Source organism: Larus michahellis, chromosome 12, assembly GCF_964199755.1.
Source record: "Larus michahellis chromosome 12, bLarMic1.1, whole genome shotgun sequence".
In the NCBI taxonomy this organism is placed as follows: Eukaryota; Metazoa; Chordata; class Aves; order Charadriiformes; family Laridae; genus Larus; species Larus michahellis.
The window spans coordinates 4,045,010-4,071,991 of NC_133907.1; the positions used below are offsets into that span (position 1 = coordinate 4,045,010).

General features: G+C 43.5%; 1 protein-coding gene across 9 annotated transcripts in view; it reads right to left on the reverse strand.

Annotated features, from left to right (window-relative positions):
* Positions 1 to 18,977, reverse strand: part of PCMTD2 (protein-L-isoaspartate (D-aspartate) O-methyltransferase domain containing 2) — a 63,187-nt gene extending 44,210 nt beyond the window's left edge. For 7 of the 9 annotated variants that reach the window (XR_012589674.1, XR_012589673.1, XM_074605533.1 and 4 more), the window contains exon 1: positions 2,551 to 3,102. Coding sequence is in view for 7 of the 9 variants with exons in the window: in XM_074605533.1 (XP_074461634.1) it covers positions 2,551 to 2,714 (164 nt within the window). In the remaining 2 variants the exon portion in view is untranslated. Of the gene's footprint in view, positions 1 to 2,550; positions 3,103 to 4,347; positions 9,586 to 10,943; positions 11,068 to 12,003; positions 12,176 to 13,968; positions 14,072 to 15,351; positions 15,687 to 18,871 lie in introns of those variants that run through there. The other 2 variants (XM_074605534.1, XM_074605535.1) reach the window with 2 other exon arrangements.
* Positions 18,978 to 26,982: the final 8,005 nt, after the last annotated feature.

Sequence of the window (26,982 nt, forward strand, 5' to 3'; positions counted from 1 at the left end):
AAGAGGGAACCGAGCTGGAGCCTGGGATCGGCGTTTGTATCTGCAGTCACAGACTCCGTCCTATTCATACCAAAGGGCAAATGTGGAAAATATCACAATCCCACATTTCCTACTCAGAATAACTCCATGATCAAGACTATTCCTGCTATAATTCTGAATGTTCACTCTGACACAACGGTCCTCCCAGGAGAAAGATTAACATACCAAAAAGCTGGACCAGTCAGGGGCTTGGTTAAGAAGGATTCTTTGATCTTTCACGATTGAAAAAAGTTTAATTATTCAAATGCTTTTTATAACAGATACAACGGGATGCTGGCTGGCAAATGCATTTACATACATTAGATCTCCAAGATAACCAGAAAGTCAGGATTTTTACTTGCCACACACCACACAAAGGCACATGATCCGCCAACAGAGAACACTTACCAGGCTCATGTGGCTTCGTATCTATGAGGAACTCTGCTCATCAGTATGAGTTTTGCTTATAATTATGCAGGCAGTATTAAAAGAGAAAAAAACCAGATAAATCTCCTTAAAAATACTGATCGATAAAGGAAGTAATCTCATTTTGGAATATTACTACTTTTAGATCTCATGCCTATACCCTTTAGTTAATGTTTAAAAACCCTATCTCCCATTCAAGGCTATGCCTGTCACGTTAAAATAAACAAATAAGCTTTCCAAATTGTTAAGCAGGCAAAACACGGACCATTTACAAGCAGCGTATGTTCAAACCAGTTAGAGCTGGAGAGAGGGAATTAGGCTGACTGTATACGATGCACAGGAAAACGTGGTCACCTTTCTAGATTGAGTTTTCCGGACAACTAAATGTCCCTTACTTTATAGGAAGATACTACCTGGAATTTTACTAAAGCTGCAAGGACAAGCACAGAAAGTATGAAGTGTGCTGTCGGCAGAGGGCATTTAGAAATCCACCATTCCAGTACTGAAAAAAAGTTGGTGACCACAGTAAATTTCCCAAATTCAAAAGATCACTACCAGAAACACACTCAGGCAATCCAGTGTGAGAGTAAACGTCTCACTTCAGAGAACAGAAATCAAGCTTTACTGAGCTCAGGCATATCCCAGTTCGGCCAAACCTTTCCTCCTGCTAAAATCTATGTTTAAACAAGGAGAAACACGTTATTTTGCTAAAATCCAACAGTGTAAGGGTATTTTAAATATTTCAGTATTTCAAGATGTAGGGGGATAAGGAGGGAAAAAAGTGTAGTGACAATGTGGAGAGTCAGACTCTGCAAGTTGCTGTACGAGCAGATAACCCCTACCCAGACAGTCTGCAACAGGCCAGACAGAACTGAACAGTTTCAGAGTGTAGAATCACCGCTCCATCGCCAGCCTTGGGGGAGAGCAAGTCCAGGATCTGATCTGCCCCACGGCAGGGGGACTCCCAAGTGTAACCAGTTTCCCCAACAGCACAGCTCTGGCAGCTGGAGCAAGCGTAGGCATTTTCCCCGCGTGCCACTAATGAAACAGCTTCGGCGGTTTCCATCCACCAAAGCAGATCCGGATGGCAGCAATTCAAACGCCAGCATCCTGCCCACATCCCGCTCCTTAGGCTGCCGGCAGAAGCAAATGCACGAGCAGCATCAGTGAGATGTTTACAGGAGAACGGCTGGTATAGATGTTCTGGCTGAGAGCAAATTTGGTTTGTTACAGGCCCAGGGGAAAAACTTCTCAAACTAGTGCTGAAAAAGTTTTACAATCGGCAGCAGTTTAAGGACAACGCGTATAAAGATAAGCTTTTGACAAGTCTTTCCTACCATTTTATAAAAAAAAGCCTTTCAAACCAAGCGATCATCTAAGAGTAGCACAAGGGGAAGTACTTTGTCACTGCATCTTAAACCCACCTTTAAATTTAACTACTTAACCACAGGGAAGTGCTCTTCTGGCACTATCAGGAAGAGCTGCTGGGGAGGCTCCAAGCCTTATGTGCCCTTTTCCTCACCTTTTCCCATCCAAACGGGCTCAGACAACAGCTCCCTCTCCAACAGGTACTTTATTTCTCAAGGAATATGTGACTTGCCACAATATACAAACCAAGCCTTAAAGTTTGGTTTGTATAGTTCAGATAGAGACTGGAAAACCAGCACTTAAAAGTCTAGGAAAGAAATAGGGTTGTATTTATTAGAAGTGTTCTTTTCTGTAGAGACAAAAGCCTGAACTGCAAAATTTCCTCTCTCCCCCTACACTCACATACAAAGCCTTCTCAAACGTAAACTGTGTACCTTTCTATAAGTTCAGTTTAACGCTCGTAATGTTTGATTCTCCAAAACTCCTCCAGTGATCATGCCAGCATTGCTCTTATTAAATTTTTCAGTTCCCTTGATTATCCTGTTAACAATTAACCGATGCTAAAAGAAGCAGTTTCTGTTTCATGCTTTAAAAGCATGGAAGAGTTTGTCATGCAGACAATTCAGCAGAAAAAAAAAAAAAAGGAAGATAAAAAGCATGCCTTTGGCCTCGACTTTTTCTTTCCTCTTTCTAAAGAGCAAGCAGGTAAGAAAGGCAGTAAATGCAATGGTTACTCACAGTATGTTTGTCTGGGGTGGGATATCGGGGATGGTTTCCAACATCAGATGCATGCATCTTACTGTAGTCCTGAAGCAGAGGCAGCGACTGGGACAGGAGCAGGAGAAACTGGGCAAGAGGAGAAAACACAAAAAGCCTGGAAGAGCGGCAGGTTTGAGCAGCATGGTGTTCGCTGGAGTGTATTTGCCTCAAATCTGAACTGCAGGGAGCTGACAAAAAGAAAAAAAAAAAAAAAGTTTCCCAGCCCTGAGGTCCAGGAGGAGGGGACTCATCAGCATGTGTTTGCAATTAAATTAAGGCAGTTTGACAGTCCAACCGCCCACCCTCTCTGCCATTATGTACATCACTGAAGATCAGACTGTTCCCTCCCCTCTTTTAATTGTGGTGCTGAAATACAGACTCTAAATTTTGATTTATTTTTGCCTTGTTTCTTATCTGGAACAGCAAGTTAACTCCTCACCTTCTCCTGCGGAATGCACCTTTGTGGACAACGACCGAAAAACGCCCCTGTGCTTTCAGAGCTGAGCAGGGACGCGGATGGCCCAGGGTCAGGGTTTTTTATGTCCAAATTTTTGCCTTAGCAAACTCTCTGCAAACTAAGGAGAGTATCTTACCTAACAGCCTGTCAAACGTATCAGGCGGTAAGGCTTTTCAGATAGAGACTGTCTCTTATTACATGTACTTAAAACATCCAGCAAAAATATAGCTCCAACCATTGATGGGACCGTGGAACGCTACAGATAAGTGATCATAAAAGGGAGATCACTAACAGAGATAAATAACCTGCAAATAAAGACAAAAAACATTCTGTAAAGTTTCTTATGCAGAGTAAAAGCCAACTCATATCAGAGACCTTTTAGCTAGTATAATTTCTTTCTGCGAGGATGTCATTTGGAAAAATGTCAGGATTTTGGAGAAATGAAAAGCAACTGAGGGGTGAAGAGGGAATGAAACAATGACATCAACTGAGTTTGAAGCGTAGGAAACGCAGACCTCTGTTTGTTTCTCTCACTAGGTGATAAGATTGAGATGCAAAAGGCAGGACCTGATTCCAGTTGAATTAATCACCTTTTACTGATACAAAGATGCTTAGTGTGAGAACAGCTTGTGTTTAGGTTTTAAATTATTACTACACAACATCCTAAACGTGCGCGTTTAACGCGAGTGAGAGGCATTAATGCTCACGAGGATATAAAGGTAGTTGCGGAATTCCAAGCACGGCACCATTCCACATTACCTGGAAAAGCCAACGAGAGTTCCCATCACCCTGCATCAGTCTGCTTCACACTGTAAGCTACAACATAATTAACGTGACAAAACGGCACCTAACAAGAGTGACATTTAAACCTCTTCTCCCTTTGGGTTGTCACTTGAACTTTTGGGGACAGAGTGTTGTGTTTTGGGGTTTCACTTACAAATTTCACGTCATAGATGGTTAAAGCTGTATTTTTTCCCAGCTCTAAAAAGGGCGTTATACGGCAGATATTGTGCATCTAGTCCTCAGGTGATCTGTTGTTTGTTTGCCCTGACATCACTTCGGGATCCAAGCAAGTTCTCTGAAGTCCTCCCCGCTCCCCCTGCGGGCCCAGCTCATGGATTTGAGCAGAGTGTCCTCTAGTGGCCACCCAACCCGAAAACAGGTTGTAAAAGGCGGAATTACCTGCTTCAGCCTTTATAAATATATAAATATATATATATATCTCACAATTGGCAGCTGAGAGCAGGTTACTCCAAGTAAATGACAGCTTTTAATTCCAGTTTGAGAAATGAAGTGCATTAGAAGTGCGTCCTTCACGTGCATCAGAAAAGACGAGAGCCTGATCACTCCCCTTATCGTCTCTTTCCAAAATACATTGAACTCTTAACAGGCTAACACAGCTACTTAGGAGCTGCTCTGTAAACATTTCTAGGAGAATAAACAAAGATGCTCTCTTCAAACCACACTTCAGTATTTAGGAAAGTCATGAACATCCTCCCTGGCACCTCTGGCCTCTTTACAAATACAAGGCTTTTGCCTTCTGCCTCCGATTACATCTTGGTGCATAAACTCTGAGCTCTAAAACAACCATCTGCCAAATAAATCCCTTCCAGGTTTATTTGTCTTGCTCACGGGAGAGCTGGGCAAGGCATCACTCATGTTTCGAGACGTACAGTCTCAGGAATCTTATTTCAGCACCTGGCTGCGGGGTGGGTGGCTGCTTCTGGAAGGATTAATGGGTGTTTGCCTACCACTTTGTGGGAATGGGAGCTTCAGCCAAGTCAGCAGATTTAGCAGCGGCCACGCCACAGGGAATAATCCCAGTACAAAAAGGCAAGTTCTGCAACCTACTCATTTCTTTAGAAGCACATCTTCACTTCAACTTGAAACATACCTCTTCTACCTCGCTTATCTACCCTTCGTGACAAAATGGGATGTTTGCGAGATGTTATGAAACACTAGCAATCACAGTTCGCTTACTCTGGCATTAATTTAACTTAATTTCTATCAACATGACAAATTGCTTAAAAAGGAGCGTGCCGCTCAGAACAAGAACCAGAAGTTAACTCCTAAGCAACAAGAATGAAATTTAACGCTTGCATCCTGTGCTTAAGCGTTTCCAGTCTCTGCTGGACAGACTTTTTTTTTTTTTTTTTTACACCAGTAGAATGCAAGGAAATCTGCTTTTGTTTTTCAGGTGTGGTGCTTTTTCCCCCCCATGCTCTTCTTTGCTTTATTTTTAACTATCACGTCTGCCCCAGTAGAAAGATTTCACTGGAGTATGTGCCCTGAAAAGCTCATCGCTACTTCCCAGGGAACTGTGATGTTATGTGTTTTACTATGAAGTGAACATAAACATTACCTGACAAATTTAATTTACTTGATACCATTTGTGTGACACATCCATAGCTTTCCAAAGCAGAAAAGGATATTTTTTTTTTTTCCAAGCAAGCATCCCATCAAGAAAATATTAACACTGAACTAGTCTCATGCTATAGTCGGTAAAAGGACATCCATCATACACACGGGTGACAGGAAGAAACACAGAATACAGGTAATTATCCTGCGGAATAAAGGTTAGCAGATGAATTTAATTAGCAACAGCTGTATTTGCTATTATGATCAGTTTCCTATTGCAGCTGAAGCTAAGGTACTATTCTCAATACTAGTGAAATGGAAGCTCTTAAAAACCTGCATTAATTAAGCCCTGAAACAGAGCACAGGAGACAAGGGGGGAGCTGCAGTTCAAAAATGCATTAAACAAACTCCTGACGTGTTTGGTTTAGGCAATTCCTTGAAGTACAAAAATGGAGTAAGTGACCTCTTGGTATCTGTTCTCTACAGTTCTAGCAGCCAGGTAAGTGAATTCACTCTTAAACCGTTCTAATATAGTAAATCTAGATCAGTGCTACATGTGCAAATTCCAACATACACCTTGCACAACTCCATTACATAAAGGTTTAGAAATCATCAGCTGAGCAGGTTTCTTTTGAGAGATTATATTCTAAGGAGTTAATCTAAAACTATGCATCCGCACCATATTATTAAGTGCTTTTTCTAGGGTTCTAGTGTCTTAACCTTCAATTATGGAAAGAGTACCTATCTACAAAGTATTCTAAACACAACATGATGCAAAGCCATTTTAAGAAGGCTAAAAAGTCTTTACTGAATTTATTGATACAGAAACACTTATTAATAAGTTTAAATTGCGTAACACTTTTGCATGCCTCCGGCCAATTTAACTCTAGTTTCTACACATAGATTTTTTCAACTTACACACTGATGATTAAAGCAGCTTGAAGTTCATTTCTTTCTTGCAAATTTTCCACAGTATTGAAACCTAAGAGGTGTCACATACAATTGAGGACTACTTAGAACACAACAGGAAACAGTCAGAGCAGGTAAAATTCCTAGATAGTTTACAGTCTATACAAAACCAGTTATGCTACAATTACTCTATTAGAAACGCGTACAAAACTACAGTGCAAGTGCTTGTGCACAGGGAAAATGTATTTACAGTTCCCCTTCATTTACAGGCTATAAGCAATACTATTTCACAGTTATATTACACATAAAATTTCCACTGTGGGTTTATTTGGATAGGTGGTTTTTTGGACAAGGGGACAATTTGACAACCCAGAACATAAAATTTCTGTATATATATTTTTTATTTATTCAACCTTATCCAGGAAAAATAGCAGTATTTTATGCATCTTATAGAAAGCTACAAAAATCTAGCAAATGTAATAAAAAAAGGCAAATCTGGTGAAAAATCTGATAAAATATCTTTTACGACCCGGGGCGGGATGGGGGTAAAATCAAACAGGGATGAATGAAAGATAATTGTCCCTCAACTGGTCAGCTTTAAAAGAATCTCAGCAAGGTTTACAGGTTTTACAAACCTGAAGTTTAACGTCATTTTTAAAGCAACTTCTTTAAAAGTTTTGTAATTAACAAACGGAAGGATGACCTGGTAGCCAAAAGTAGGAGGCGCCCTGTACTATGTAGGGATGTGGAAACTGTGCCACAATACAGAAAGGCACACACCTAGTTTGACAGCTGTTAAGCAGAAATGCCTCACAATTACAGAGGCGACACCCTTTGGGGGAGCACAGAGAAACGTTACACATAGATTCTGTTAAGCCTCCATTTACCACTATATTCAGGATTTTCATTTGGAGAAAGTTGCCAGAATGACAAGATGGATACTTGTATGTTTACAGGAAACCATCAGCTCGGTGGCCACAGATCTGCCCCATTTAAAATAAAGAAATAAAAAATCTGAGGGAGCAAGATAGCTTGGGGTACCATTTAGACCAGAAGTGGAGACTTAGGAAACCAGAGGCAAAACACAGCCTACGACCGCGTGTGTGCCAGCGGCCACATAACACTGTATTATCAGATAATATTCTCAAAGATATACAAAAAGCCTATTAAGCAAGGAAGAATTCTCCACCTCAGGATTAGACATACAAGAGTTAACCATTTATTTTCAAAGCCGCACAGAACTTTGAAACACTATTTATCATTAAGCAACCTGTGCAACTCAGTACCATTAACCGAAAACCCAGCGTATTTTTGGCAAGACAGTCTTCATTCATCCATTCCTCAGAAAATTAGGAGATTGTACCAAAAACAACAAAAAAAAAAGATATCAAAGAGATACCAACTCAAGTGCTTCTAATGGGGCAACGCCTTAACATCGCTTCATTACCTACTGAGAGGGGGTTTCTCACTCCCCCCAGCTTTAGGAGTATTTCACATCAATACAAGCTCAAGAGTTTCTTTCTAGCCTTTACCAGTTTAGGCATATTTTTCAAACAGGCTGAACCAAGTAAACTTCCACTTCTAAACATGGTACCTCCTTCCGGCACCGTTACAGGAAGACTTGGGAATAAAAATTTGAGTTCACATCCACCGAACTGCAGAGTGTAACATCCTTCTATATGAGCTTGCTAAAACAACTACTTAATTGTTGCAGGAATAAATACACCTACAAAGTTGATCAACTTCATTCCACCTACCGTATGTAGGCCATGTGTGCACAAGTTGTATTCTAGTCACCTTGCTACAGCAGGGGCACACACACAGGAACACCCAAGAACTGCATCAATTTGGCTTTCTAGACTGTTTTCAAGTTCTACGTACTCTCCACAAAACTACATTTGGCTGAATTACTGGGACACAAGCCACTCCACTCAGGCTAGCGCTCTGCACTTCACTCTGTTCAGCCCCGCAGACGTATGTTCTCATAAAATAGCAAAATCCACAGATTCTGCTTTCACAGTCAGTTTTCACAAACTCACTGCTACGAATCTCCTCTCTATCCTCTTCCCCATTGAAAATTACTCTGTAAACATTTCCAGAGACCAGTCACAACCCTGACTACCCTAGCATCCTGTCAAAGCGAATCAGCTTCGCAACTCTTCACTTGCCTCCATTGCTTTAAAAAAAAAATACAAAACAAATTTGCCTCTCTGTTAGACTAATTCACTAGAACAGGTGTTTCCCATTAAGAAAACCAATATTCTGTAAAACACCTTTACCTTTTAATGAAAAATTATATATAGTTTATACACAAAACTGAGACAAACCAAAGGGGAGCTGATGCTTTCCTTCTCATTCAAAACCCGGATGCCACAAGGCCAGATGCCAAAAATCCTTTCCTTTCTGTAAAAGTTGTGCTTTTTCAGATTACTGGAAGAAACAAGATTTGCCAGGTCAGTTTTCACTAATAATCTCATCCTCCATTAAACACACACCACAGTAAACACATGGCAGGTTTAGTGGGAGAGAGCACAGACGGCAACGGTCTTCGGGGAACTGCTTAAGAATATTTAAAAACTGCAATTCAGTAGAGCAGCCACGAGATTTTTAGAATATCTCTGTGCAGTTAGTTTCAGGGAATTAAATCCTCCTCTCCACAAGCAGCTGAGCATTTCACCAACTTGCTTCCTAAGGAATCCCTGCTGTAGGATAAAACTATAGCACACAACTGAGAAGAAAGAAGAAACTCAAAAAAAGCTATAATGTTTAAGTGTACAGCAGCCACATTCCCCAGCTAGCCTACTGCCTTGGGTGGTCATATTAGCAGGCAAACAAGTGGTATACATTTGTCAAGCCCTAAGTAGTACTTTATTTTCTGCCTACTTCCCAGTTTCTAGGAGGAGGAAATTACTTTTCCCTGTAATAAAGCAGGTAATATTTCAAGGGATCAGGCAAAGGCAGACTCAAGACCTTTTCTCTCAAAAAGTTTACAGGGGGATCTGGCTTCAGTTCAGAGGGTTTAGTTTCTTCCTCTTCTTGTCTCTCATCCTCGAGATCCTCACTGTTGTTGTTATCATCTGATGGGTTGGAGATACGACTAGCGAAGACCTCTTTGTCCAAGAAAACAATAGTTTCCATGCGACGGCGACGCACACGTCTTCGTTTAAATCTTGGGGGGTTCTTCAGCCCATTTCCATTTTTGTTCATTGTTTCTTGATGTATAATTTTTTTAATGGTTCCTCGGATGGCTATGCGAGCCAGATCCTGGAGGCTGCGAACAGCCACTGGGGCTAAAACAAAACGAAAACCATGAACAGATATGGAGAAACTCCCCTCAAGAGTACTCATAGGAAAAGCTGTACTTGCTTAAATTCAATCAGGCCACTTGAATTCCTTCCTCTGGTTACAAAAACAGCTCTATTCAACTCCTGTCAACTCAGATAAACTGTATTGTAACTTTCCAAGCAAAATTTAATTATGCATTTCTCTCATTAACTGAAGAAAAAAAAGAATGGGATGAAAGAAGAGTTTCATATTTTGATGTCAAGTCCTCACAGTTATTTTAAGATACACGTCTTAAAAGATTATAAGAATGCAGACTTAGTGACTGAAACTGTGACTGTTTCATAACTTAAAAAAAGATATTTTCCTACTGTAGAGAGCTAGACGCTAGACCTGAAGTCTATTTAACTCTTCCATAAAATGATTTTTCTATTGTGAAGTTACTTCAGCTTTGCCAAGTTTTTCACTTATAAAACATGAGTACTATCTATGCTTTTCAAAAACTGCTTTAGACTTCACATACTAAAATCAAGTTAAACTGAAACAAACAAACCCACTTGTCTTCTACTGACAAGTAAGCATTCCTGTGACCTGAATGATGGAACCAGAAAAAAACTGCATGTAATACATATGCAGGTCCCATTACAAAGCCACCACACAAAGTATGCTGAAACAGGCACTTAATGGACTTTATAGCACTGTAGGGACTGCTTACTGAGCTGCTTTTTGTCATGCAAAGACACCTTTCCAGAATAAGAACAAAGCCTGACTAATCTCTTTATGGAAGTATCTCTGTCTTCATGTGTTCTTAAGAGGCCTCTCCGCACTTTAGTCTTAATCTAAAGATTGAGGCCACTGTATGACCGGCATTTCAGACAGCTAACCAAAAATTGTACAACTTCTATCCCTCAAGTGTTCCAGGTTCAGGATAATTCTGAATTGCTGGCCAGTGAGAACCTTTGAGTAGATACAAAGTTCGTCTGCACGTACTGCTTGTGTATTTTCCATCACCATGGCAAATGCCTGAGAACCATGACAGTACACAATTCAGGATTGGAACAGATGTCTGCACGTGCAAAAGCAATGATCAAACATCCCACAAAGTTTAGGTACAATTCCACAAGAAAGCATTTGTGTTTAGAATCCGTTTTACACAATTCTGATTCTTGCACCAGGCCTCCGCAGATATCCTCAAAGATAGACTGGGATCCAACACAAGACTCAGACAGCTGTTCAAAGGAGGAAGCAGTTGGAGTAATTTTCCTTGAAAGGATTCATAGGGATGCAATATCTAAGGAAGCAAGGTGCAGCTTATAGCCAAACAGCAAGAGAAACCTCCCCCATACTCAAGAATGTCTGTACTCACGCAAGTGAACAAGCCTTGATTTTCCTGAATCTGCGTGGTTAGGCTGAATCAAAGGAGCAAAAGAAACAGCAAGAATCTTCTTGGTCTCCCAGGCAGAAGGACCAGTACGAGTTATCTTAGTCAACTAAACCAAAACAAGGAGATTATTGTCCATTGTGTGAACAATGTGTAAGATTTTTGAACAAAAAAAGTGAACAAACGACTTTTCTGCTTGGACAAGTGGTTAAAGTACCAGAAGCTACAACAGTAAGAGTTGGGTAAAAAGGAGAAACACTGCTGGGTTTTTTTAGAAAATTGAGAACTCCTTACAGGATTAGCCCCAAGGAACTTCATCTATTACAACAGAGTATGGGCACTGGCAGTTTGGGACATCCCACTTTCCCAATTCTGAACCAGAACAGCCATGTCTGATTACTGAGAAAACATGTCAGTCACTGACAAACATCCACTCTTGAAGCAATTACTGGATTTCTGTTCCAGCTCAAATCTCCCGCACTAACTCACTGCAAAGCATCTTGCTGGGAAGAAACTCTGCACTCTGCTCTTCTCAACTACCCTGACAGAGACAAAAGGTCAGATACGACACCTCAGCCATGCATGTCCATTAAAACAGCACACCTTTACACCAAAAAGATAACCTGAATTACAATCTTGAGTTCACATACAGGGCAGTTGCCCACTTTTTACTAAAAAGAATCTACTGACACTTGTAAATGGGGACAAGCTCTTTCAAAAGCCAGTTAGGGTGTAAAATTTTGTATTTCACTAGATTATGTAACTTGAACAACATCTTGCTGACATTCTTCTGCAGCATGAAACTAAATTTACAATTAACAGCAAAAGATTGGAATATGTGAAAAACTGGTAGAACTGTGATTTTTTTATTTTTTTTTAAATTATGAAGAGTGCAACGTTCAGTTTCCACTTCGTGAAAACCGGTGCACTTAATGCTTTCTCCAATCTGTGACAAGAAGGGCAAACTAAAGGAAGAGCTATTGACTAAACGGAGATCAAAATTAAGAATGACTGAAAGAGAAACATGGGTAGAAAGAAACTCAACCTTCTCTTCTAGAGGCATGACAAGAATTCCCCCAACTTTCAACAGATTCTTCATGTAGTCTTCATGTTCCTTCTGTACCCCAGCACCACAGTAAACACGGTCATACTGAGTACAGTCCGGAGAAATCTCTAAACAATTGCCGGTAACAAAAGATGGCTCACAAAATTCAAATCTGAAAATGAAGAAGATATGTATCATTCAAGATTCTTACAAATTTATCCAATTAATTTTTTTCATGATTCTAGAAAAATGAAACAATGAAAAATACTTGGGGAAAAAACCCAGTTTCACAGGATTTCTCCTCTGAAGGCTCGATATTCTAGATATTATCAGAACAGACCACAGCTAGAAGTCTCAAAACCACAGAACAATGAGCTGAGAATTCACAGATGAAAGTCTCCAAAGGACAAGGATGCATAATTTCATACTTGAGTTGCATATAACTCTTCAGAACGAGCTATTTTTAGTCACCTGATGCTGACTTGGTTATAATACACATATATAAACATTAGACCTGCAATTCCAAATGTTTGAAGTCTTTTAAGGACTGCACCAGGGGTTTTTTGGCATTTCCAAAAGCTTTTAAATGGCTTTCAGATGTTGTGGGGAAGTATGACCTGATGCTTCAAAAATAAGCTTTGCTGAAGCCAGTGGAAGTTTTGCCATTAGCTTCAAAAGAACTGTGATTTCACCCTTCATAAAAAGTGCTTTTGCCTGTAGCATTTCTGATTCAGTTTAGAAGATAAATGAAATATTCTGTGATGCTTCTGGTTTTCTTACATGCTCCAAATCTACATAAGCTTTAAACCCCACATTTAAGGGCTGATTTTGATAGTTGTACAACATATCCATTCTTCTACTGGTATCTTGACAGGCAGCTCAATATAGCACCTATTTATTCCTAAACACTTCCTGAAGCTTTCTGCTTCTGCAAAGCCTGCTAGACATTCAGAGCAGCCAGCTAACAGTTCCTGCACACAGTGTTCTAACAGCACAACCCAGCAGCCATTTCTCTCAGCAATGCCAATTTTCCAGTCATATTGGTTTCTGAATTCAGCTCACTTTTGCTCCACGGCTATTCGTCTGGAGAGAGAAAAAGAGTCTTCCTAAAACATCTATTCAAACAGCAGCAATGTCACTCTGAAAAAAAACGTCAGTGATCCATGTGCAAGTACCTTCCACACTGAAAACTTTCAGCCTGCTGCCAACATCTAAAAAATACAGCCCTCTCAGCAGCAGTTTTCCAGTACAGCAGTAACAGGACAAGGCTGAGTAGTTTAAATTCCAGCATGTAATGACTTTAATTTGCTTCCTCCCATGAGAGGAGGACTATCAGGTATCCAGAGATGTTTTACTTAGCTGTTTGAACAAACTGTGAGATGGATCCAAAAATATGACAGTTACAACTTTTATTGCTGAGGTTACTATTGGCAATGGTTATCTTGCTGGAAAGTTATTACTTGTGACAGCAGCAGAATGGAGCTTCTAAGGAAGAACATAAATCAAATGCCGAGCAGTTTTAGTACCAACTTTATCATCATAAAGCTACCTTCATATTTTAAAACACCGTTTTTCTTCTTCTGAGATAAAACATATTAGGCCACCACAGAAATCAGTTCATACTCTTCTGATAACCATGCATGCTCTCAGATCACAAACATTAACTATTCGTGTTATTTGCAAGTTTCAAGTTGTTACCTGCAAGTGCATTTTAAAATAGGTAACCTTCTTCAGCTTCCTCTAAGCTCTGCAACAGCAGCACCGCTATTAAAAACACTGCAAAAATTTCTGAAACTCCCCCACAATACACATCAGCTTAGAAGGTCACACACTGCAGCTCAGCAAGCGTAAGGAGCCAGAATCCACAGATTACCCTGAATCCAGAGCTGACACATGGGAGCAAGAACTGCCATGACTAAATCCAAATGCACAACATGAATCCAAACGAGCATTCCACATTCTTACTTGTCAAAGCTGTCACTTGTTTTAATGAAGAAGTCCAATTTCTGCTTCGCATATTCAATCACATCGGAATGAAGCTCCACACCATGGTTAACACCAAAAGGACCTACAAATTTAGAACAGTAGGATAATGGTAACAGGCAACAACACAAAACCCAGCAGGATTGAATACAGCTTTGGTTACTTCCTATAACAGATTGTTCCTCGAGTGTCAGACAGTCAGCGCTTGTGTAGGGTCAGCTATCTTAGTACTACAGCAGGAATTGCAACCCTATACCCGCAATTTCTGGCAGCGAACGAGGCCATTTTGCACAATTGATTTTGAATCATTTGCTCTTAACTATGCAGGAAATTCCTCTGTAGGAGGGAAATGCTGATACTACCACCTGGAAAAAATTCCAACACAGAAAAAATAGCCTGCATTTTTAATAAATCCCTCAAAAAACCCCTTTATGTTACTTTTATACCCCCTTGCTGATATGCTAAAAAACTCCTCAAAGGAATCGGGAACGGTCCTCAATTAACAGCAAAAATAAATTAGAAAATACAGAAGTTGTTCAGCACTCATGCTTTTTATTCAGAATTGACTCGGTAACTTTTCCAAAAATTCAAAAGAATTCAAAAGTAACATATTGGCATCCTAGGTAATGTCAGCAAACCTAGCAGAAAATGGCAAATGGGAGATGGGAGCAAGGCTCTATCCTGACAACATTTCAGCAGTTAAATTTCTTGATACCCCCACAAAAGAAAAATATGTACCCTGTAGGCATTTGTTATCTATCCTGGCAGCACGGTTGCTGACTGAAATACTTAAGGGTGAACTGCAGTTGTGTAATTGCAGTTTGATGCTTCATTTTGTGCCAACTGTAGATGTGGTCACGAAGTCAGTTCTGATGCACTAACTGCTTTCCAGAGACTTTTCCTGCCTGTTGGTTGGTGAGAGTCAAAACTGGATCTCAAACATGTTTCTGTCTAGACAGGACAGTGTAAAAACAAACAAGACACAAAGCAGCTGTGGTCACAGGTTTCTGTGGACACGCTCAATCCCAGGTTAAACATGGCACCCCTGCTTCCAAGGACTTCCAAGCACTGTTCTTGCTTAAGGGGCAACAAACCCAAGTTTGTGTCCAGTCCTGCAGGAATCCACTACAGCCACCTGCGCAATTACATCGTTGCGTGTTCTGAACTGCCACAGAAACCTGGTTCCCACCCAGTTCCAGAGAAAAGGTTGCAAGAATCCTGATAAATCCTCCAGTTGGATTAATGCACTCTCTACTTTTCTAGCTACCTTTTAGTTTCATTACTTGAGGAATGCTTCATTCCCGATTTCAAAACTCTATTTTTCAACCTGACGTAAACAGTTAACATGATTGAAAAGGTATTTACCCAAGATGAGTCCAACCATAGAACTCAGATAACCAGTGCCACTGCCAAGATTCAAAAATGACAGCCCTGGTTGCAGATCCAAAGCTTCCATCACCTCAGAGTAAATGCATGGTGCTGAGAGATGAATATTTCCATGCTTCCATGCCAAGTCCTTATAGGCATTGTCTTTGAACTCTTCCAGGTAGTAATCTGCTCGATCAATGGCTCGGAACGCCTGTTCTACCAGTTCTGTCCGGATGTATTGTGCCTCCTTCAGGTTATCAATTAATTCATCGTTGTCTTCTCCTGCACTCACTGCACCTCCCATCTTCACAAGTTTTCTACAAGCACTAAAACTAAAACAACAATAAAGGAAGGTGAGGCATATAATATGCACTTCAACACTAAATTATGTTGTTGTAGATGGAAGTACTTTGAGAGACCTTTAGGTACTCTAAGGAAGGCAAGTAGCAGAAAAACATTACCACCAGCACCCTCATCCCCCATTCAAACAATGAAAAACAAAATGCAGCAGATCTGGCATCCAGTACCTGACACTAGTGGGGAAAAAATCACAATAGACAATTTAAATGTGGAATGGCTGTCTTCAAACACTACCAACGTTTTACTAGCATGTCAGCTTTTCCACTGAACCCTTTTATATAAAGGATTATTCTAGCTCCTGTGCTCATAGGTCATTTTTCAGAGCAAATCCAACCAGCAGTGCAAGCCTGGCTTGCCTGTCAGAATTCTTGCCACACAGAGACTTTATATCTCTAATGGCATCAAGGGGAAATTAAGATACTAAGACAAAGGCAGCAAGAAACAGAAAAATCTCAAATTGCATGTTCAAAGAGAATGTATCAGGATGCTGAGTTCACAGAGGTTAAGAAAACCTCTGACCTAGAGTATAAGCTTGCTTATTTTAGGAAATAACACTTTCACACAGCTCATCTTTAAACCTTGAGCCACCTTCATCAGTAAAACAGTTAACGCTACAGACAGCAACAGCAGAAAGAATTTCCACTGAAGCCTGTGGAATTTCTTAGGTTCTCTTAAGTCCTAGATGAGCTAACTCCCAATTTGGAAACTCTTCAGGGACACAGATTTACGAATTACAAATACTTCTGACTTCACTGACATGATCACCTCCAGCAACCTTTTCAGGCTTGTTGGCGAAGGGGAAGGAAAAGCAAGCACCTTCCCTGACTCTGCATTACACCAAGCATGGCTATACGCTTCATGTGGTAAAACATCTATATGTTTTAAAGAAAAAGGTATAGAGGGAGAAGAACATAGAAGAACTTGTCACTCAAAATTAATCTAGCTTTTCTTTCCTACCTGTATCTTTAAATAAAAAATCCTTTTCAGAAAACACAACATGATTTTTTTTAAATGCCTTTATTTACAATGCCTTTCTCTGCTCACAATAACAATAACCACAGAAGCAGCAGCTTTAGAGTTCATTCCTGGGATCAGATCTGCCTACAGCTAAATTGTTGGGGTTTATTTGTTACATTCAGCAGAAGCAAATTATACACTTTCATTTTCAGAGGAAACAAAGAAAAGCTACAGGAGTCTAAAGAAATTTCACAGTTATTCAAATAACATACCATCCTGATTACCTGCAGAGACACACAGAATAGGATATACTTAGGCAGCGAACTCGAGCCAGCTTTTAATATATTCCTGTCTCAAACACAACAATCCAGTTTCAGACCATTAATAAGACTTAAAAAAATGCCACCCCTCTCCTTTCTATCATTACTCCTTCATTTTCTCTACCAAAAATGATTGTGTTTTATTACTTCACAGTGGAAATGCATCAAGTTGAAGGCTTAGGTGGGTTTATCAGCCAATTTGATTTATTTTTTTTCCCTTCTCTAATACACCTATCAATTTGTTGCATCTGCACATATAGGGCTGATTATATCTTCGGTCAGTATGCTTTATATAACATTCTGCATTAAAATACTCTCTTCCCTGAGGGTATTGATTCCCTTGACTTTCTTTTGTATATTTTGTTCTTGGCCGTACTTCTTTTCTTCCAATTAAGCTCTTTTTGCTATTAAAAATTAAATTTTTAGCTTTAAAGCATGAATAAAAAGTTGCACCTTCAACAGTGTTCTGCTTTCAATGCCCAGCAAATTATTTCTGATTCACGCAAGCCCCACTGGGACCTGGTTTTAGCTCAACTATATGACCAACAACCGGTTCTTCCATGTTGTACAACATGGAAGACCTTTTTCTAATGGAGATCAAGGAATCTCCAAGTTGTGACAGGTATCGGTTACTTCTGAAATGATTACTTTTATTGGACACTAGCTTACTTCCAATAACATGCATGTTTTATACGCAGAACATAGAACTCTGACATTTAAATTCCTCTTCAGATAACTCCTCATCTTCCTTTAACCTTGTTTCCCTTCTCCTATTGGAAGGGGGAACAAGACTATGAGTAGGACTTATTTTTAACAAACTTTTTAAAACAAGATCCTCTTACTCCACAATTAGCACAGTTGCACTTTTCACGCTTCTAGGTAAAGCACAGATTTCCACAAATCTGAGCAGGCACAAAGTTCACATGCAAAAATTATGATGGATGGCAGATCACAACACAAACACCACACCAAGCAGACATTTAGTATTGAAAGAGCCCTTCAGTATTGAAAGAGCCCTTCAACTGCATGTTGCCATCTTCTCCTTTAACAAAAACAAAACAGAAAAACAAACAAACAAGCTACAAAAAAACCCAAGTCTGACATGAGAAGCTGCATTCAGATGCCCGAAACAAACACTGAAATTAAAGCAATTTCTTCCAAGGCAAACACCAGCAGATGCAGAGGGGAAGACTCAAAACAATACACAAGGCACAAAAATGCAATTCTTCACCCCAACAGATTTCCAGGGTAATCCCTGCTCTGACATAATACGCTCCAGAAGAAATAACAAAGGTGAGAGTGTTTACCGACCAAAAAAAAGTTACAGTTGGCACAGGTTTCGATATGATCCCCTCTACCCGTCTCAAATAACAACTTAAAAAGCCCCACATCATATAGCTCCATCACTACCTGCGTTATCAGGCTGCTGCCGAGGCGATGAGAGTGGGAGGGAGATCTAGGAAAGCCTGATGTTGATAACCCCCCCCTCACCCTCGGCTTTAATTACAGCTGGGCGGCCCCGCTCTCCACACAGCACCGCTGCCTCCAGCCCTGCCCGCAGCCCCACTGCGGCCCTGGGGGAGCCCGGCCCGCCCTGACAGGGAGACGGTGCTGGGGCGGGGGAGAGACCACGAGAGGGGACATACCCCCACCCAGGGGCACCCCCCGCAGGAACGGCAGCCCCAGTGCCGAAGGAAGGCACTGAAGGGGATACAGCGGCCCGAGGGGGGGAACCGCGGCCTGAGGGGGGGGGCAACGCGGCTCCAGACGGGGCTGAGGTGAAGGGGCGGGGGAGGATGCTGCAGCGGCCCGGTGAGGTCAGGTCCAGCCGAGACCGGCCGCACCTCAGCGGACAGAGTCTCCTCGCCCCCCGGCCGTACCTGAGCGGCGGGTCGGCTCGGTGCAGCCCGTCCCCTCCCGGGCCCGGCGGTGCCGCCGTCCCGCAGCGGTAAACACTACCCAGCTGAGCGCCGGCCCCGCCACTGCGCAGGCGCGGCGCGCACCACCGCGGCGGGGAGGGGGAGTGCGGGGCAGACCACTGCGGCCCGGTGCGGGGGGGGGAGGGGGGAGCGCGGTCTGTACCATGCAGAGCCGGCGCGGGAGGGGGGGAAGGCTGTACCACTGCGGGGCAGCGCGTAGCGCCGGTCCCTGAGGGGACACCCGGCAGGGCCCAGGGCGGGGGTGGCTGGGGTGGTCCGGGCTCCAGAGCAGCAGGAGCTCGCCCTTCCCTGGCAGTGAATACAACCAGGGCCTGTATATGGGATCTACTTACAGGACCTACTTATGGGGCCTATGTATGAGGCCTGTGTATGAGCCTTGCGTACAGGGCCTGCATATGGGGCCTATAGGCCAGGCCTTAATACAAGCCAGGCCAACACACAGGGCCTGCGGGTCAGAGCTAAATACAGACCATCCCAAAGTACAAACTGCGTCTAAATACAGCCTAAGTCAACAGGCCGGGCCTATAGGCAGGGCCTAAGTATGACGCAGAGCTACAGATGGAGGCTAAATGCAGATGGAGCCAACAGACCAGGCTTAAACATGGCCTGGGCCCGCAGCCTGGGGATGTGGGCTGGGCCAAAATGCAGACCAGGTCTAAATACAGACTGAGCCAACAGCCTGTACCCACAGGTCCAGAGTCTATACAAACCAAGACTAAATATGGACAGGACTCTCTTTTCCTGATATTTCCCGTTTCACAGCCCCTGGGAACTTCTTCCCATCCCAGCGTGGCTGCCTTCCCCCAGCCCTGTACCCCTTACCCTGCCCTAATTTCTGGCTCCCAGCACATGGCTGCAATTCCCACACCTGCTCCTTCAGCTCAGTGCCCAGTTCTCCCAGTTCTCCCAGTCCTCATCCCCCGCAGGACGCCTCCACAGCGCACCCCGGGTGGAATCAGGGCTTCCCAGGGTGCGGGTGCGGATGCGCGGAGCAGCCCGGCAGTGGGAGCCGGCGAGGAGCTGGGGAGACGCCAGTCTCCAGCTGGCACACACAGTCCTCGTGCTGTAGCTAAACCTCCCGCATGAAGCGCGGCCAACACCAGATGTTCTGATATCATTAGTCAGGCTTAGGGGAAAAATCATGGAAACTTAGAAAAAAAACACCACTCCAGGAGCTAATTGATATTTTGCATTTTGAGCCTATGAACACCCAACATGAGTCACATGCTTGGACTTTATTATTTTTTTTCTGCAACCATAAATGCCAGAAAGAAAATCACTGAGAAAAAAATAAGTGAGATGCGGATTCACCTGACTCCAGGGGCTGGGGCTTGAAGGAAACATGGATTATTGCGAGACTGACACAATATCTGACTTTCCATTCGTGCAGCGTAGGGATCCCTGTCCCCTCATGTGGTTTGTCTGAGCATTCGGCACCTGATTTAGATTTTACCCAGTGACGTAGGCTCCTTCAGTGGTTGTGACATGGCAGGGCCTGACAAGATATGGGGTGGGTCCTCTCACCCATCTCAGAATGAGAAAAATTATCCTCTAAAAGCACGTGTCTGCCTTCATTTGCAAGTGACCCACACAGCAATGGCTGAGGCTACGGGATCTGTGTGACCATTAAGGCTGCAGATCAAACAAAATTGTCCGGCCTGGCCTTAGATCCAGGACTTGATACTACGTATGGCTACAAAATGAGAAGAAATAATAACCACATCTAGAGAAGGGGCTTCCTGATTTAAGTTGTTTGGAGATAAATAGTGAAAAAAAGAAATAGCTATCCTTCTAGACACAACAAGCCCGCAGTGGAAAAAAAATAAGAATTACCCTGGTAAATGAGACTCAAATAGGAGAAAGTGAATCAGCATCCGAGATGTATTTATGCTTTAAGGTGATTATCTCAGCTCCCTTCATTAACATGATAACAGCAGACTCGGCAAACAGGCACGGGGTAATACTGTAGATGTCTGCACTTTCATTTTGCAGAAGACAGCTGCCTGGGAGAATGGGATTATTCGCGGAGAGTGAGCGCTGAAACTCCTCCTTGCTGATTCAACCAAAACAGGACGTGGTGATTGCGCTCGCCTCGTCTTGTTTAATACGCAACGCACTCGAGCATAATGGCAACGCAGTTGAAATCTGCAAATGCAGAACAGACAAACTCCGTACACGTGTGATTGCAGGGCTTCCATTCAGCATCTGCTCCCCTTCCTGCTAGAAAAATAGCAGTTGGTTTATTTTTTGCCCAAAAATTGTTAAAATAAAAGCTGGGTAAAAAAATTGCCCATTATTGCTAGAGCAGCTGTGCTTTAGGCAAGAGCTCGCAGCAGCAGGGGCAGGGGGAGCACCACTGTGTCTCCCTTGAAATTGTTACTGAGGCAGAGAGGAAGATTGGTCCCTAAGAAGACCAGAAAGAGCCCGAGGAGTGTTTTAGGGATTCCCAAATACCCTCAGCCCTCCCAGGTGTATTCATGATTCCTTCCAGTCTTTCACCACTGGGATCTTGCAGCCCCTCCATTTCCAGACAGAGAATTAGAGGAATTAGCCAGGAGAAGCACCCAGGGGAGGCACTTTTTCACTGCAAGTCCCCACCTCATTGCCTGCACCCCAAAGAGGTCGGGGGGCACAGCCATGGGGAGGGACTAGCTGAAGGGAGACGGCCGCCCCCAAGGGACAGGTTGTTTTCTTCGCCTCTAACCCATACGCATCTCTGCAGCACGTGGCCCAAATCCTGGGCTAAGAGGGGGTGATTAACAGAAGCCCCATGCCAAGCTGTGCCCGGGCAGGCACTCTTTCGCTGCTGCATGGGCTCACCCCCAGCTTCCCACTGGCACCTGCTGGTTCTTCCCCCCTAGGAGCTGCTTTTCCCCTCTGGGTTCTTTGAAAATATAGTTATTGCTGAAAACACCTCCACGTAGGTGATAGCACCGGGCTCCAGCTCTGGAGGGAACCCAAAGTTGTCTGATAATATTGCCAAAAATACCCACATTTAGAAAAACAGAATGGTTGGGTATTTCATGATTTCATGGGTCTGCAATTGCTGATTCTTTTTTCCACTTCTTTCCCTGCACTATAAAAAGCCTTTCCCTTCATCCTTACGGCTCACCTGGGGCTTTGTTATCCATGAGTTATAGTCAGCAATAGATTAGTAACTCCTGCCTCTGCGTTGTCCGCAAATGCGTGTGGGCAGCTCCCCCCCCCGCCCAGCCTGAAAAGCCCCAGCAGCCTCTGAGCGTGGAAAAAAACAAAGTGGCATTGTGAAAGCAGGGCCTGGTGGCACTGGCTAAATCCCAGCATTATTACATTTCTCAGCCGCGTACCACAAGGTGTCTCCAGCAGTACAGGCATCGCAGCCGGCTTTGGAAGTTGCTCCTCAGCATCTTCCCCTGGGCTGGGACACGGCAGGGACTTGGCAGGAGCAAGTGCAATTCCTGTCCCTGCTCTCAGCAACCCCCAGCTCTGCAATCTTACCAGTAAGAATAGGTCTCCATCCTTCATTAGATGAGATATTTAATTGCTGAGAGCAAGCAATTTTCATGAGGGTAAGCTGAAGCCAAGATTTTTCTTGCTTTTCCTTGTCTTTATATCGCTATGTTAGTTTCCTCCTTCCTTTTTTTTAAACCAATTTCTTACGTAAATATTTTTAAAACACCAGGCAGCACGAATTAACTGCGAAAGTCCATCTTAGTGGTGGGCAATTAAAATGGGATATTTTTATTTATTTGAAAGAGCAAATAGTAGAAATTCACTGTAGCACCCGTGTCAGGGCCCGGCAGGCTGAGCTCGTGCGCTCGGGCAGCCTGACCTGCAGCACTGCGGTACAGACGGCTCTTTAAGTCAGCCGGGTAATTTGTGGGTGACAGGATGACTCACATAAATTAAGAGCTGGAGGAGCATTAAATCATATGGTTATATTTTCATCATTTCCTTTTTTTTTGTTTGTTTTGGAAAATAGGCTCTGTTGTGTTTTGCGGTCAGGTTGGCACTATACCACTTTCAGAAGCACATGCTCTATATGCATCCACACACACATATGCATATATGTAAATACATGCAGACATATGCATTTACACTAGTATTACTATTAACACACTGAGAGCAAATCTCTCGAGATCCTCCTGCACATGCAAAGGGTGTGGGGGTGTGTGTGGGGGTGTATCTCCTAAAGCTTTCCTCTTGCCTCACTTCATCAAAGAGCTCCGTGAATAATTGCTGAAGCAAGAGGAAGAACATATGTCTTGATTTCCACTGTATTGCACCGTGCATAACCACTGCCGCTTGGAAAAAGGACCTATAAAGACCTGGATTCATCTCACTTAACTGCATCGTCAAAGAGGAGCAGCCAGGAGAAGGTGCGACCTGGCTGAGAGTGAGAGAAAGCATCACCAGAGGTCCCTGCCCTTGGGGACATACAGCAGAGAGGTGTCTCTTCTCTCCTTGGTACTGCCCAGAGCACTGACGAGCCTCCTTCGGTGTCTTGTCTCTCTCCTGTCTCGTTATGGCCCATCTGCCATGATTTCAGAGAGGGCTGCTGAATAACAATCTCAACAATCAAGCTTTTCATATTTATGGGGGAAGAAAATGATTCCTGGAACTTTCAAGTGATTCACGGATTAAATAAAATCAATGGATTTTATGGATTCATAAATAACAGAAATACAAAAAGACGGCAGCCGTATCACATTTTCCTGCTCCTGCTTTGGCTTGGTAGTCCCATGGGACCCACCTGCAGACTCGCCTGTTGGGCTGCACCAGCCACAACTTTTGTCCATCTCCCCTTAAAAGGCAGGAGGGCTCAGCCGTCCTGCCCGGAAGGCCTTTCCGAAATTTCCCTCCTCCCGCAATAGGAAAACAGCTTCAGATTTCCAACGGAAATTCATTCCTGGCAGAGATGTGCCTTATTTGATCTCCTACTCGTATTATCCTCTAACTTAAATCATTCCTATTCCTCCCAGCCTGAATGTATTTATGAAGAGTAATCATATCCCCTCTTAACCTTTGTTTTTCTAGGCTAAACAAGCCAAGCTCTTTTAATCTCCTCTCCTAAGATAGGTTCTCCGTTCTGCTAATCACCCTGCCAGTCCTTCCCCGCACCTGTTCAAAGACAAATTCATCTTTCCTATTTCCAAAGAGAAGTCCCAGAACTACACCCAATATCCCACACGAGGTGCTATCGACGCCGGTACTAATATTTCTCTGTGTCTACCGAATAAATGGTTTGTTGCATGAGCTTTTTTTTGCACAGCAAATGGATAATAGATACAAATCCATAAACTAATGACCATAACACAATCTTAGTTAAGGAGATTGCTGTTTGACTCGGCTGGGCATTCTGTTCCTTTGCATTTGTGGGTCCTGGTCCTTAGCAGGCCTTAATCAGTGGTTTTCCATATTTCATGTACCCTGGATGAGTGTCAGGACCCGGTGTTAAAGGAGGCACCGAGGGAAGTCTCGTCTGTGTTTCACTCAGCCTTTGCTCTGGCAAAACTCTCTTTGAAATCTCGGCTGAGGGTTTGAACGAGGAAGATGCAGAGTCAAATGATGAAAAGCATTTTGCGTTCGTCTCTTCTCTTTTCAAAATGATTTTCCAGTTTTACTCGGGGTTTAATTAAATTTCTGTGACCCAGGCAGGGAGTTCAGCCTTTCTTGATTAATGCTCTTTTAGGTGGCTCTGATAAGAATTTAGCATCAACAATTGAGCTAACAAGCCCCAGTGAACAGTTTATAGCAGGAGACTAATTCTATTAACACTTCGCAGTGTCAGGACTCCACTTTGAGCTCGCAGCTGAGAGAAGGGATGGGGGAGAGGGAGCAAATGTAAAATTTGGCAACTAAATCACCAAGATTCAGCTTCTTTGTGGGCAGAGCTCATCTGGAAACTATTTTAGCTGACAACATCAGAATTTCACCTGTTCTTTTTTTTATTTTTTTTTTTTCTCCTGGCTGATGCTCTGCACTTTCTTGGCTCATTGTGATAACGGCTGGGAATAAGGAGTGGAACTGAATGGTGGCGTTGATAAGAGAAATGAAAGGGTAATGCGATGACATGATACTGGGGTAGAGCCTCTGTGGTTAGCCCTGCCCGTGCTGGATGTGTACTGGAGTACAGGATGGTCAGGACAAAGATGTTTGTGCTGACAGTTGCAAATTAGTCTGTTGTGAGGGAAAAAAATGAGGTTAACGCTCTGCAGAAATGCTTCTGTTACTTTTTGGTGACAACAGAAATATCTTGCAGGGCTGTTGTGATTCACAAGCATTTTCTCTCTTTCTTTCCCTCTCTTCCCTACCCTGCTTAAGGTACCACTAAAAATCTCACTCTGTCTGTGCTAAAACAGGGCCTGATGCCATTAAACTGTAATGCAAAGTCTTGGCCAAGGTATCACAGTTGATGCACCTGTACAGAGCTTCTCACCTCCAGTCCCTGGAGACCCCATTTCGTGCTTGTCTGCTTTGAGCTGCCCAGAAACCTCATGCAAGTGTCTCCTTCATGGGAGCCTGCGGAAACTGGAATATTATTTCAGGGATGTTGTTCTCCGTTCTCTCCTGGGCAGTCATCAAGGATAACTTGAGTCAACCAGATTACCTGGAAATTAGCTGAAAACAAGGCAACTTGGTGCTCTCTGCGTTGGTAGCAGAACTACAATCACACCAAATGGTGCAAGGTAGAAATCAGTGTCCATCACTGCATGACCTGCAGGTGCTAATCATTGCTTCTTGTGTTAACGAAGAGCACAGGTGCCTTTCTCCATCGCTGGACACCATCTCCCCTTCCTCAAGGCACCCACTTAGGGCTCCCGCTCATTTCTGCTCTGCCAGGTCCATGCTGCCCACCGAGGCTTTAGGAGGACCGGGGATGCCCATGGCCAAAGAGGCTCTTCCAAAGCTGATGGCTGAGCAGGGAGTATGGGAAGCTGCGGCTCTGTTGGGACAGGGTTTTCCAGGAGCCATCCAGCACCCTTCAGAGCTTTCCGAGCAGTTTCTTCTGCCCTCCTGAAGAACAGGGATGGGCAGTAAGTGCTGCTGGAGCTGGTGTCCCCAAGGAAGGCTGCAGATGGGGGACGCCCGGCAGGGCTGGGTGGCTGCACCCGTATATTCATCCGTGCTGTGGTCTGTGTCCCATGCTCACAGTATGTGCCCGTCTTTGTTTTATTTATTTTACAAAGCAGGCTAAAGATTCGATTAAATTATTTAGGCAATTTGATTACCTCCGCTGTCAGTGCGGTCGTCGGGGAGGATTAGCAGTGTCTCGGCCCCTCATCAGCAGGAGCTGGCAGGGGGGCAGACGTCCCACATCACACACCGCCTCCTGCGCAAACCCTGCCCCCTGTGCTCTTCATTTGGATGACAGCTCTTTGCTGCCCCTGGATGAAACCCATGGCAATATATACCAAGGGCGCACAGACACCCTCCCTCACTCCTCCCCCCATGACTTTTGCTGCAGCATCGCTGCAAATTGCAGTTGTCAGCGGGGGAGCATGCTCATCAGGGGACTCCATCCATAATCACTATAAAGGGGATGCATGTATCTAAGTCCTGGATGCTCCCCAATATCAGATCACAGCAGGGACTGAGCTAATACCCATGTTCCCTCTCCTGAAAACTTGAAGACCCACTGAGAAAACACAGGCGAAGGAGGCTGTGACAACGCTCCCGACCTCTCAGGACAAGAGGCAGACGGAGCATCGGTCCCCAAAGGCGCCTGCCTCCGCGATGCTGCTGGGACCGGGCTCATCGTAGGAGCCACATCGTGAGCAACCAGCGAGGGCCGACAAAGATCCTCCTGCCTTCATCTCTACAGCTGTTGAAAATGGCCCCGCGGACAAAGGGCAGCGTCCTCATTAAATTTCGCGGAGGGTTGCCATGTGGCCAGCAGAAATTTTGTTTTGTTTTATTTCGGTAAGCGGCATGGTAATATATTCACCACCTCCGAACGTAACGGGGTGACAGATGGGAGCTGGGCTCTGGCTTTCATGGGAAAGGCTCCTCTCAGCAGGGAGGCAGTAAGTTTCCCACCTAATCTTCTGTAACCTTCAGACTGCTAACAA